Raw genomic sequence first — 14,046 nt, 5'->3', positions numbered from 1 at the left:
GACCTGGACTGGAGATAGAATAAAAAGCACGAGAGAGAGAGATAGAGAAGAAAAGAGTGACAGAGAGAGAGAGAGAGAGAGAGGCTCATAGTCTATGTAGGTATTGTCTGAATTAATGTTGTGAGCTTGTCACGTGATTATACATTTATAATAATCACTGATTAGTCCTCATCCTAAAATGGTTTTTCCTTAACATCAGCATCTACCTTTTCTTTTTTGAGTAAAAAGAACTGCTGAAGACTAGGGCTGTTTTTTAGGTTATATGAGCTGAATGGAAAATTAAATGCACACTGTTCTGTATTGCTCTTTGTATTATAACTCCAGGAGGAGTGTGTTGAGGAGGAGGTGAGGCAGGCAGACATCAATGAGACACATACCACCAGGAAGATAAGGTTTTTATTAAGTGTGTCTTTATGCAATATGTTTGGCTTTTACGTAGAAATGTATTTAATCTTCGCCAATTTTCTCTTACAGGAGGCAATTAAGCTTAACCTTAATTATGCAGCAGCAGGGAGTATGGACTAGATGGGGAAATGTGCTGGAGGGTGCTGCTCATCAAATTCAGTTATTTAGTGTATGACGTGCTACATAGTCTTTTCAGCCTCCGTGAATCGAGCATGAGCTAGGTACTAATATGCCCATTTTGCCATATTCAAGGAATCGTGGGACAGCTTGAATGCTCTGGAAGGACGCCATTATCACAATTGGTCCAACAAGGTGCCGAAGGATGTGCCAGAAACAGCGGTTTGCTCAAAATGAGACAGAGTTTCCTGAAAGGTATTTTGTGTACAAAAAAAAAAAAAAGAAAGTTAAAGAGGCTTGAGAGGCAATTCCAAACTCTGCTTACTTACTCACTTACCTGCACTTTAACTGGAGCATAGTGAAGCCTTTAGCCATCAAAAGTAGCAAATATTTCCAACTATACTGCAAACGAATAGCTTTCAGGAAAGTGAAGAGCACAGAGTGACAAACTAGCAGCTGCATCTGGACGTAGGTTGGCAGCTTGCATCCTCTGACACCATCACATAGACATAGCTCACGTCCTGCTGTCAGAAGCCTGAAAGCATCTGATCAAAGCTGGTGATGATCAAGACCAAGAGGGTCAGATATCACAAGCTGTAAGAGCAGAGTCAGAAGTGTGAATGCAGAAGTCAGTGCAAAGAAGCTTTTCTGGCTGCACACTTTGCACAGTATTCATGCTGCTGGGCATCTTAGTGACAGCGAAGAGGACAGCCATGAGGTTCACTTTGATTAAAAAAAGCCTCTTCATGGATATGGATCAGAAGGAGTAGTCTGTGAAGTAGTGCTCCTCAGACACAAATCAGGATCCTTTCTACTGACGGTGCCTGTAAAGATTACACTGCATGTGTCCAACATAGACTGTGTATATATAACAACAATCGCTGAAACTATTTAGGATGTAGCAATAGTTGGTGGCAGGATCACTTTTACTCAGTCATCAAAGAGTGGTACAATCCACGAGTAGTTTAATACCATTGCTGCAACGGAAATAAAGAGATCCGCAGCATGAAATAGAGAAATATTTACTGTAAAGCACACATATTGTACAGTGCTGGATTCAGATGGCTTAACAGAAGAAATGAGCTGGGTTTCTGAATTGAAACTAAATCTAGTCCATGCAAACGGTCTCCCAGTTAGGCTGATGATCATTGGGGACTAGAGGGCGAATATAAAACTATTTCATATTCAATTTGAAAGCAATATAACCTATTATTTTGATGATACTGTGGCACAGGTTCTTTACAGAGATCACTACAGCTTGTGACAATTTCTTTTTTTTTACTTTCTATACCTGATCTGATCAAATGTTGCGCTTCAGACCTCAATGTTACTCTACATGTTTCTTTGTAATATTTAAATACGATCAGATTGTTATAGTTTCATCAGACTGAAAACATCACAGACATACAACGTTATGTGTTTCGTTCAATCAGTGATGTTGCTGCAGCCCCTTTAAGAATATAGTCAAAACAACGCGTGGATTGACCGGCGTACGGAAGTGGTTTTGTCTCCGGCTATCTACAATAGTACGTTAAAAATGAGAGCTGCTACTTGTATAAAAGCCAGTTAGCTCTCTTAAAAACGTTTATCAATTATTTTATAATTGTTCATAACCATTACTGTGCTATTTCCTGAAAAACGAAGAATAGCTAGCTAGCCTGCTAGCTAGCATCAAAACGAAAGCAGCCATGCCGTCTTACTCTGAACTGAAGAAAACCAACCACTTCTACTACTTCATCAAATTTACTTTAAATATCTACTCAATGCTGTTCTCGGTAAGTCCATGGTCCTTGTATTGACATAAGCAGTCTGTGCATCATAGTAAGTTCGATTGAACTGCAACATCAGTGTCTGCTAATAGTAGTAGACGCCAACCAATATAACCAAACGTCATTCAAAACAGTTTCATTTAAATGGACCTGCTGCTCCAGGTATATAGTGATTTTTTTAGCACATAATTTCGACCTTATTGCAACGCGTCTTTGCGTACTGTGCTATTCGGCTTATTTCCCAATGAAGCAAACCGAATCTTTCCATAGTAATTTCAATTTCAAAAACCGATAGACATTAAACTCCAGTTTATGTTCGCCTAATTGGCTTTACAGTGTGAGTCAGGGTATAGTTGAGATTTTTTTGCAATTCATCCCCCTGTGTTGAAGAGAACACATTACGTATTTACCACAAGACTGTACTGATAAGGAAAAAAATGTAAAAATCATGCCTGCAACTTTGTGTTTTGTTTGTTGAGCAATGTAATGTTAAGTTGTCGTATTCTTAAAGGTATTTGGTGTGGTATTCTTTGGGCACTAACTAGCCGGGGAAGGGTTAGCTTATGGGGATAGAGATAGACATTACAACTTCAGACCTCATGCATTCAACTAAAATTAAATCTCACTTCAATACAAAACTGAAGAATGAGATAATATACTGAGATGTTCATAATTACTCTTGGTTTTGACACAACTGTGATCGTTAGCCCTCAAACATCACCGTGGTGCAGGGCGTTGGATCCAGTTAAAGGGACAACTGCGTGGAAATAGTTTTGCCGACAGAAATGATCCGCGTCCTGACAGACACTGTTGTAGGTGATTGGAGCATTTTAGATGAATTAGAATTAAATGAAGTCTTATATTTACAGTGTATGCTTACAGTGTTAGTTTTATTCTAGTGATGGCTTCCTCTTTTAAACGTGTAACCAGGTAAAGTTTTATTGTTTATTCTAGACCCAGTTAAAACATTTGGTCCTTTGCACAATCAGTGCATTTTGATGAATTTGGACAGTGAGCTTGGTATGTTAGTAGTTCCCACACTTCATAAAACAGTTGTCTTGTAGTCAGACACACCTATCTGTGAAAACAAAAGTAAATTATTTTAGAGTTTGGTTGTTTTTTAAGAGTTTGTCACCTGTACAGAGTTTATGGTGCCATCTCACATAAGATGTAATACTACTTTATTCATCATGATGGAAATGTTTGCACCCTCATGCTCATGCTTTACCCTGTATGTAACACTATAAGAAAGACAGCAGCTAAAATACACAAAATAAATCAAATTTGGTAGCTCAATGAATGACGGTCAAATGTAGATGTATATGAGGTTAGTTTGGGATCAGACAGCTGCTTTAAATGCTGGACAGGTAAGTGAGTGTCTTGCCAGGCCAAGACGTAAGCATGAGTCATCCTCACCCTTCATCACCCCACTCACAATCCCTGTTGTTTAGTCTTTTCTCCCTACACCCTCAGAATAATGTTCAGTTAGCACCACCACTGATCTTCCTGTTTTTGTGGCATATGTATATGTATCCTCTCACAACCTAAAGCACATTATTGAATATGAGTGTGAAACATCGGTGCTTTGATTTCATTAGCACCCTGTGGTCCCTCTCATATGATCTGTCTCTCCCCTCTGCTTACTCTTGTGATTTAGGATAGTGTGGCCCTGCTCAGCTCAACAGACCAAAGCTTGTTTAGCCCCAAGCTAACCATGGAGACTTAATTAAAGCTATCTTTGGTGTTGCTGTTAATAGGATTTTTGTTACAGTGTTCAGTTGCTGATGTCCAGTGTGAATTCCTCTTCCTCATCAAGTGGAATATAAATGGGTCTTGTGGTTACTTCAGTCATACAGTACTTTTTTATTTCATACTACAAGTAACAGCAATTGATCCAGATTGCTAGCTTGAAAGGCCACCACCCTTTTGCACAGTTAGATTTTTAAACAATATCATTGTAAAACTGCCAGAAGCCACCAGCATCCAGTTAACAGACCCTTAGACTGCAAGGCATAGTGTCTTTCTAATGTCTTGTGATGACTGATAAGGTACCTACAATTCCAGATTTAGCGTTTTTTCTTCCAGCATGGTATCAGATCCCCTTCTATAAATGCTGCTACTCATTCTTATCTTCATTATTGCAGCAGTGACGGTAGGAAGGCTGACATTGAAAGTGGGAACCAAGCCAAATGAATCTGCCAATGTTTTATAGAGGATTGTGAGCAATAAATTAAGTTGAAGTAGATGGACCCAACTCTTAAGGCAGATCGCATGTTTCCTATAGAAAATCAATAGCAGGAAAGCAAACGCTGTTTATTATTTCTCTTTTTTTATTACTTGCCTTAGTCAAATATAAAAAGGACTGCAACAGTCTAATTAGTGAATAAAGGGCTCGACTCAGCGTTTATCATTTTAATATAAACCACTTAATGACAGCAATTTACTGTGAGGCAATGACATCCAGCATGCTGACAGGTGAGTGTGTAGTCACAGAAGGTAGATAAATACATTCAAGTGCTGTACGCAAGTCAAATTCTGAGGTACTTGTCCACTACGTTACTCCACTACACTTGTTTGTCAGCTGTATTTACTAGCTAACTAGTTATTTTACACAGTAAAATACAAAAGATTTCTAATAATTAAACCAGTGACTGACAACCTTTTTTTGTTTGTGATATTTTACAAGCCTTATCAATGTCTTATTTGGACCATGTGTTGTTGTATTTGCTGAAGAAGTATTTTTACATTTGATACTTGAAGTCCATTACATTTTGGCTAAAAATACTAATGCTGTGTTGTTGGAACAGCCCTTTATCAGAGGATTGCATCAGACCAGTGGTTTACTGGCACGATGTCTACATGTAAAGCAAAGGTTTGCACTGCATGCACTTTGGAGCTGATCATGACTGATAAAGTTATAAGACATCAGTAACACATTTCACTCCTCACTGTTCCATTATCCGTGTCCATAGTCACCTCCACAGTCAGACACTCTGTGGGCTATAAGACTATTTTTGGGTTTATGCAATGGGAACGAAAGTCAGGTCAGCACCTTTCATTCACATAACAACTAACTGACCAGTTTTGTAAGATCGAATAAACTAACATTGTCACAAAATGTCAAGTGTGAACTTTGCCTCAGCAGGTTTTACCATCTACTCCAAAACGCCTTCAGCCCTTAGACAGTATCTAAACTTTACGTTAGAACGTTTGGGAAATATTTTAGATGTAAACTTCCAAAATAATTGAGATATTGAGTTAGGTTTTATTCAGGGACTGCATTTCATTTCCTTTATAAATTCTGGTGTGATGCTGCAATGTGGCATGAATGACCCTTGAATCAGTGCTTGAACCAGACAGGATAGGATTATTTGTAAAGTCAGGGCATGACCACTAAGATTACATAATGCAGACCCAAAATATCTGAAGAGAACATTTTTTGCCATGTGTCTTTGATAAGACATTCTCATCCAACTGTGATTTGATCAAAAGAAAACATTTGACAGTAAATACGGCATGGCAAAAAAGTAAAGTGGCAACAAGAAAGTTACATTTACATTTAAGGAAATCTATTACAGTAGGTAATCTTTGTTTTTTACACATTCATGCCGCTGTGTTTAATAATAAAATGACACACTTTATAGATCCACTCGGAGAAATTAGATGCCTGAAATAAGGTCTGTGGTTAAGAGACTTTCAGGTTATATTCTAGCACATAAAATGCATCAGTAAATACTGATGTGGCTAAATGAGACTACAGAGGTTGTTAAGAACATTAGACTTCACCATGGCAAGCTTCATTGTGTTTATACTGTTCTAATTCTTAGTCTTTCCAGCTTGTACTTTTATCAAAATCATGATCTCAGTGTGAACTGTTGCAAATATATAAAATGTGGCTTGAAACATACATATAGCACTTCTCTCAGAAAAGGTGAATGAGAATGTTCATACCTGTACAGAAACTCTAGAGACTAGAAAAAATGGAGAAACAGACGCAGTTAGTAAAAGCCAACCCAAACCGTTACGTCTGGAAAAAAAAAATCAATTTAATTACTGTACATGCTCTGTGATTAATTACTCTGAATTAATCACAGTGCCTCTTTTAGCTTCTAGCTAAACCTCTGTCTTCACACATATCTCATTCAAAAAAAAAAACATATGTCAAGGAACATAGTTCCAAAAGCTTGACACTTTGTCTTTTTCCTACTGAAGGTTGTCAAGGTTTTCTTCTTATAAACCCTCTTTCTCTCTCTGCCCCTCTCTCCAGCTGATGGGTCTTTGTGTACTGTGTGTGGGGGTGTATGCTGAAGTGGAAAGGCAGAAGAACCGAACCCTGGAGGGCCTTTTTCTAGCTCCTGCCGTGGTGCTCATCCTGCTGGGCCTGGTGATGTTCACTGTGTCAGTGGTGGGCATGGTTGGATCCCTCAGAGACAATAAGACTCTGCTGCACATGGTATGGTTAAAAGAGAAGGAGAGGGGGGATAGTTACATCTACATGTTATACATATACATGTAGATGTACAAAAATATTCATTATTAAACATATATATACCAAAAGGCTCACATACTTTAGCCCTAAAAGTTCTGCTTCAAGTGAATAAGGAGCTTGTTTCTTTTCTGAGGAAAAGTGAGATATATGTGTGAGCAATTATGATCTTTCATATTGCTATTTTCATCTTTCAACAATAAGTGAGAGATGACTAAGAGATGAACTCATCCAGAGCCAGACTGAAGACAGGATTGGATGTAGTTATGGTCATTTTGAAAGGGATCCAGTAGAATGTTTTCTGATCTGCCCCGACACAGATCCTTGTGATTGGCTTTGGCATGACTTTACTTTTTCAGTGTTGTCTTTCACGTATTGAAAAGGAATAGTAGGATTGAGCAGCTGAGTCAGAAGCACATTTTGATAAACTGTAGTCATTTTCTTGCTGTGTTCCTGCATCATTGCTAACTATGCCCTCTCCAAATCCATTCTGAATTTTCTTTGTCCCTTCACAGTTCCTCTGCGTTCTCTGTGTGCTGCTGCTTCTCCAGGCAGTCGCACTCATCACAGCTCTTGTCTTTGAAAAAAAGGTAACTTTAAACTTGCTACACTGCCTGTCCAGTCTCACACACTAATATTTCATTCAGCTTTGATTACTGCAGTGTCACAAAGTTTTGTTATTTGAGCCAGTTGAATCCTGGTATTGTCATCTTGGAATATGCCTGTGACATCAGGGAAGAGAAAAAATCCATTGATGGAATAACCTGATCATTCGGTATATTCAGGTAGTCAGCTGACCTCATCCTTTGAGAACGTAACGTTGTAGAACCTAGACCTAACCAACTGCAGCAACCCCAGATCATAGCACTGCCCCCACAGGCTTGTACGGTAGTAACTAGGCATGATGGGTGCATCACTTCACCTGCCTCTCTTCTTACTCTGATGCACCCATCAGTCTGGAACAGGGTAAATCTGGACTCATCAGACCACATGACCTTCTCCCATTGGACAGTTCTTAACCCAGTTTTAGTAGTTTCATCAATCTCCTTAGATGTTTTTGTTTTTGATAGTTAAATCCAGTTGGTGTTTTTTGGACGAGAAGTGTACTATACTATATATACCATACCACTCGTACACACACACACACACTTTATATATTAATATGTCCCATACAGTATGTTAGCACTAGTGATATTGGTCAGCACTGCTACGCTGTTATGACTGACATCATCATCTTTCTCAGTGCTAATAACAGTGACCACATCTGTTGTGTTTCTGCCTCTTTCCATTGTGTCCAGACATCTGCCTTGTTTCAGAGCAGTATACGAGAGGGAATTAAACACTACTACGATGATCTGGACTTCAAAAACATTTTGGACTACGTGCAACAAAAGGTTGTATGATATTTTCTATAGAAAAGTAAATAATTTAGATGTATCAGAGACATACTTATGACATTTGAGGACAGTGAAATTCTGTACTGTAGGATAATGTGGCTGTTACAGGTACTTTTTTTTTTTTTTTTTTTTTTAAGAAAAGCTAAAAGATAAGCCAGTGTGTCTTTGTGTGGGTGGAGTAACTGAACAACAAAAACAATGCAGGAAAAAGCTAGTTGGTAATAGTTGCATTGTGGCATTCTGAGAAGGCAGCATGGTGCTTGGTACGGGAGGTCTGGCTCAAGCAACTGTGACTGACGGAGAAACTGCACGGCAGATGCAGTAGAGTTTTATTTTGACAGCCTGCTCGGGTCCTAATGGTCTCTTCTTCTTACTGTTCTGTTTTCCAGTTCTTGTGTTGTGGAGGGGATGAGTATAAGGACTGGGGAGTCAACCAGTATCATTTCTGCAATGGTACAGGGCCACTAGCCTGTGGGGTTCCATATACCTGTTGTGTCCGCAACAAGGTGAGTGTTGGCAGCACACATTGAACAGAGAGCCCTTTCCGTATACCTACACCAGCTGCCTGTGGTAAATTCTATGAATACTAAAAACCTTTAGGGCTGTATTTCAGTTCAGTTTAGGCCTCTGTCACCCTGCATCATTAGCACTACATAAACCCTTTCATGCAATAATTATGAGAACCTCAGTCAAAATTTTGAGTGTTTTTTATTCCTCTCTAGGCATGAAGAAACAATGCAATTATTTATTTTTCATGGAGTTACAAAACAAATGTATACATGCGTTTGACTTTTTACCAAAAAAAACCCAACATGTATTTAACAACCCAATAGCAGAAAATAATATACTGTGTGGAAGCTATGAAAGATAGATGAACTGCAGAGTTTCTAGAATTTTCTACGAAAACCCAGAGAAATATTGTCCATGGCTCTACTAACCCTAACCCATGCATATACAAGAGAACAGCTTTTGAATTACTGTGCACCGTAGTGACCACTATGCATGAAAGGGATCCACATAGGGATATCAGCATCAGCCGAACAAGAAACCACCAGAAGAAACTGTAATTCAAGAATAGATATATTGAAAAGGAAATATCATAAAAACTAACAACATAATGATAATAACAACAATCTTGACTGAAGCTGTAACTCAGTTGAATTATTATACAGTTTAAGTCCATGAGCCATGGTTGCAAGACCGTAACCAGTTTTTAATCTATACTCAAAGATTTTAAGAAACCAATTCAACCAGTGGACTCCCTGAGTGATGACCCCAAACCCTGCTGACAGATGGTTTAGATCCTAAAACCATCCACAAATGTTGTGCTTTATCAAAGCAAGATAAGACAGTTATTATCTACACAAAAGAGAAAGTAATCGTATGCCTCACCCAGCTGACAGAAGATTCATAGGTATATATGGACTTGGAATTGAAGGTTTCTCTCTTTTAAATAAAACTTTGGTCCCCTATGACCCCCTCTACCCTCCAGATGTCCCGTATCACTTCTGTCCCTCAGCTCAAAGCATTGATACCGTCTCTAAAAGCACTGGAGCTCTGCTGGAGAAATTAATGACAGAATCGTCCAATACCCTCTCCGTCACACATGCCAGAGATAGAGGAGTGGATTAAAAAGGCTGAACATTGGCTAGGTTCCTATTATCAGTTCTCCTCCCTGTCACGGCTTAAATTCACGCTTTGGCTGGCAGGGGACAGGTACACCCCCATGTGAGGAGCATTTCTGTCACTTTGGTGTTGTCTCTGGTCATCTTGGCTCACTTAAATCCTGTCTCTGACTCTGTAAATCTTTACTCGTTGGACAGATGGGAGAGGTCATCAATACTCTATGTGGTTACAAAACCCTGGATCAACAGGTAAGAGGAACTACAGGTTATTGAGAATATGTTTTTATTTTGTATCTATGACTCATGGCACAGATGTATCATATAATGAGGGTAATGACATTTGTGGCCCTGTTATGGATAATGGCTGATGTCATAACTTAAGTGATTTCTATTTATTTTATATTTAAGATCGATTTAATTGAATCATCTTGACTGGATATATTATATATCTTATATTGTCATATTACAGATTTTCTAGAATTTTAATCCATAGACCCTTTTATCGATCAAATAACCATATAGAAATACAAATCAAAGCATGTTAAATAGCATTGATGCTACATCCTATTTGAAAGAAACCTTGGTAACACGTAAGAAAAGGAATTCACTTTCTGTATTGGTCTGTATACCAGACTCTTCCCCAACTCCAGTTTTGTGGAAAGATTTTCCTGAGATACTTTCAGTCCCATGAGAATATAGCCTTCATCACTGAACAGCTCATCTGAGACAGGTCTGTCTTTGCAGCAAAGATGTCAGGAGACACTTTTAGGTTCAGTTTGAGTTAAAAACTTTTCCCCTTGTTGTCTTCTGGTTTGTGTATCAGCGTGAAACCCTGCATGAGGTGATCCATGTGCGAGGCTGCATCCATGCAGTCAACCTCTGGATGAGTGACAACATTGGAATAACCGTTGCACTCTGCTGCGCTATTGGGCTGCCACAGGTAATTTAAAAGCTGCTACTGAATACTTTCCACCAAAGCCACCTTTCCGACTTCACTTTTAAACTTGAACTGTAACTTCCCCACTTCTTGTAAAAGTTTGTTATACTTTTATTTCATAGAATGAAATGTGTTTCCTAATAACGCTGACGGCCAAATGATGTTTTCTCTGCTGCATAAAAAATGATTTAACACTCTCCGATTGTTAGCACAAGCTGGATTAATTGTGGTGTAACTTTTTCAAAGACTTGTGTCAGTGGCTCAGTTTTTGACAGTTTGATTCCTTTATACAATTTGGTAAATCTGAATTTGTCAACACAGTGTCCGCAAACCTTGCCATTCATAAATTATACATTTAGACTTTAGAGATGAGTAATTACAATTATTACTTTTCTGAACAGCTGCTTAACTCCGGACATACTTCTGCAGAATTAATTGTACTTGCAAGAAATCTGGTCCAATTTAAAAGTAACACCTATTCTTGCAGTTAATAGCCCACCACTGGTGTCAATTTAGTTTCTTTTTGCCAAACCTAATTTTTATTTGGTTAACAGGCATCAATTAATTTCCATTCTTTTCAGTTTTTCTTTTAGCATGTTTATTCTGTAAATACAATTTTCTTTTGAAGATAATGGGTAATATTGAGAGGTTTTATTTACTTTTTCTACCAGTTCCATCCATTAGCTCTACCCGCTTATCCTGTGGTAGACAAGGCTAATTCATCTGTGTTCGCAGTAAGCTGAAGACATTTGGGTTTAATATCGAACAGCTTTGAATTTGAGCTTTTTCCTGGTCGTCTAGATACATTAAAAACTGTATAACATAGCACCTTTTGTATCAGAAATCCTGTGTGTCATATGTGTTTCTTGTTACCTAGATGTGTCCTGTTTGATTGATTGCACAAAAAGACCTCAATGACTCCTCTTGGTTACTGTGGCACAGTACAAACGTTGGCCTCCTGAAAAAGTCCTGAAATCCTGAAAAAGACAGAAATCACTGGGGTACTAAGCAACATAAACATACAACAAAACAGGTCAGGCAAGGAAAACAACAGCTTCATCACTGAAGCATTATGGGAGCTGGGAAGAAAGACTCCAGTACAGCAGTGGCTATCAGGGGCAAATGATCACAATTCACCACTGGAGGAAGATGTCGTGATTGGAAACATAGAAAAAAGTACAGAGATGAGCCACAAAAGTTCTGGAACAAAGTTTTATAGGCTGATGCTCATTATCCACAGCATACAAGCTGTGATGTGAACTATAACTCATAATTAGAATTAGGATGAGCTGCGTCATGCAGGATGACACTGATCCAAAACACACACACATCGAGATGCTTCCAAGAAATCAAAGCTGGAATCCTGAAATGTCCTCTCATCTTTGGATCTTAAACCCAAATGCCTTCAGTGTACAGCAAACAGAAATGATAGAAATGATCGATCTTGTCACTCCAACACTTTTGGTGGGGATTTTTTATCCATACACGTAATCCATGTGAACGGTTTAAATGGTTTAAACAGTTTAAATGAGATTCTATACAGCAAAATTACTATTTATTTCCCAGCATCATAAGACAAGACAAGGTGTGTTCATCTGCAAAGGTTTTCTAGGGGTACCTAGCACATACTGTACTTGATGTTTTGATGGCTGAAAAGATTTTTTTGATAAATTTGTCGGTGGCACAAAGGTAATTGATGACAACTTATGAGAACTGATAAGTCATACCATTTATGAATTTAACATTTCATTGACTAAATTAGTTGAAACAAATTAGAGGTAAAGTAACAGTAACTGTAGATGCACTGTATTTATATGAATAAGTCCATGCTGTCTCCCTGCAGCTGCTGGGCATTATCCTGAGCTGCGTCTTCTGGAACCTGCTAGTGGACATGAGCGAGTCAGCTGACATGGTGGACTTCAAGGTGAAGAAGCTTCAATTTGAGTACACCGAGCTGGACTTGGCCGGCGCCGGCTGGTGTATGTGCCTGCCGAGGGACGGCGGATACCTGCCCGTTCCTGAATCTGAGCCCGACCTTGACCCCATTGACATTCACTTGGAGAAGCTCAAGAAGCAGCAACCTCGCACCCACTCTCAGCTCCGAGAAATGCAGCAGTCCAGATCGGCGTCGGGGCTGGACGAGGTAGACGCTGGCCAAAAGCAAAAAAGGAAACACTGAGTGATCTTTTAGCCCGTTCTTGCCTTTTGGGTTTTTGCCTTTTTTCAGTCATTGTAATCCTTTAATTTGTTGGAGTTCTCACACTACTTTGTGATGGAAGTCATTAATTGGATCCAGAGAAATTTAGTCAGATAAAGGGATCAGGAGTACTTGGGCACTTTGATGAATTTGTTTACAACAAAATTAGATGGAACAAAATGAAACGTTTGACTTTTTAAAAATGTTTATTTATATTGTCCTGATTGTGTTGCTGTTGACAGATCTATGTCATTATGTCACATTTAATTGATTTGGCTTCTATTTTTTTTGTTTGTTTGTTTTAGCTTTTGAAATTGAGCAGTGTCTCATGTGCTGACGCTTACCTCAGGCTGTTTTGAAAACAGCCCAGTAGTCAGAGGACAGTACTATTTAGTGTGTAAATTAACGGTAGCTTGAAAAGATGTTTTTCAGTGTCGGCGAAATAGGAGTAGTCAAGTATGTCTTGCGTGCTACACGTCTGTGACGGATGTATAGTTTGTGTATTATTTCTTTTTATTATGATTTTAGTTTGATTTTGTGAAATCGGTGAACATTGTGAGACTGACAGTTGTGGAGTAACATGGGATGCATGTTTTGTACTCTATATGATGTAACTTAAAAGAAAAAAAAAAGGAAAAAACTCAGTTTACATGTTAGCCTCTCATTCAGGGGATTTCAGTCTATTCCGTTTTTAAAGTAAACTTTTTATTCTTTCATCTTTCAAAGGGTAAATTAAAGGGATTGTCCAGACTACAAATCCAGTGAAACTACTCAATTTTGTATCTGAGTTATGCACTGTATTGAGCTTCCCCCTAGCTCCTGCCTTGTATCAGCACTACTGTTCTTGTCAATAAAGCTGAATTTGTCTACTGATTGTGCATGAGCCTGTGTGTGGACGCACATATAACAATGGCATGGATTTCTAAAATGGTCATGAACCTAGTTGCTCAAAGCCACATGGGATATTGTGAAATAGCAAAAATGTATATTCCTGTAAAAGAAGTGGCCTCAGATGTGGGATGACAGTTGTCATGGTTTGAAAAGTAATATTCTGGCAGCAGGCACACATTTAGAATATACCTAAACTCGCATATGGGTATAGCAAGATTGATG

The 14,046-nt window shown here is 38.7% G+C and overlaps 1 protein-coding gene across 1 annotated transcript; it reads left to right on the top strand.

Annotated features, from left to right (window-relative positions):
- Nucleotides 1-2,003: 2,003 nt before the first annotated feature.
- zgc:110329 (tetraspanin) lies at nucleotides 2,004-13,802 on the top strand. Its single transcript, XM_026343965.1, has 8 exons — nucleotides 2,004-2,297; nucleotides 6,559-6,744; nucleotides 7,293-7,367; nucleotides 8,076-8,171; nucleotides 8,564-8,680; nucleotides 9,998-10,048; nucleotides 10,623-10,739; nucleotides 12,580-13,802. The coding sequence occupies exons 1-8, from the start codon at nucleotides 2,211-2,213 to the stop codon at nucleotides 12,913-12,915; spliced, it is 1,065 nt and encodes a 354-aa protein (XP_026199750.1). The 5' UTR covers nucleotides 2,004-2,210; the 3' UTR covers nucleotides 12,916-13,802.
- The last annotated feature ends 244 nt before the right edge of the window (nucleotides 13,803-14,046 follow it).

Source organism: Anabas testudineus, chromosome 9, assembly GCF_900324465.2.
Source record: "Anabas testudineus chromosome 9, fAnaTes1.2, whole genome shotgun sequence".
Taxonomy (NCBI): domain Eukaryota; kingdom Metazoa; phylum Chordata; class Actinopteri; order Anabantiformes; family Anabantidae; genus Anabas; species Anabas testudineus.
The sequence above is the reverse complement of the archived record's forward strand: the minus strand, read 5'-3'. Positions and strand labels throughout refer to the sequence as shown.

Coding starts and splice junctions, on each gene's coding strand:
- zgc:110329 (XM_026343965.1), top strand. CDS start 2,211: ATGCCGTCTTACTCTGAACTGAAGAAAACCAACCACTTCTACTACTTC. Junction 10,049..10,622: donor ACAAAACCCTGGATCAACAG/GTAAGAGGAACT, acceptor TTTGTGTATCAG/CGTGAAACCCTGCATGAGGT. Junction 10,740..12,579: donor GCGCTATTGGGCTGCCACAG/GTAATTTAAAAG, acceptor GTCTCCCTGCAG/CTGCTGGGCATTATCCTGAG.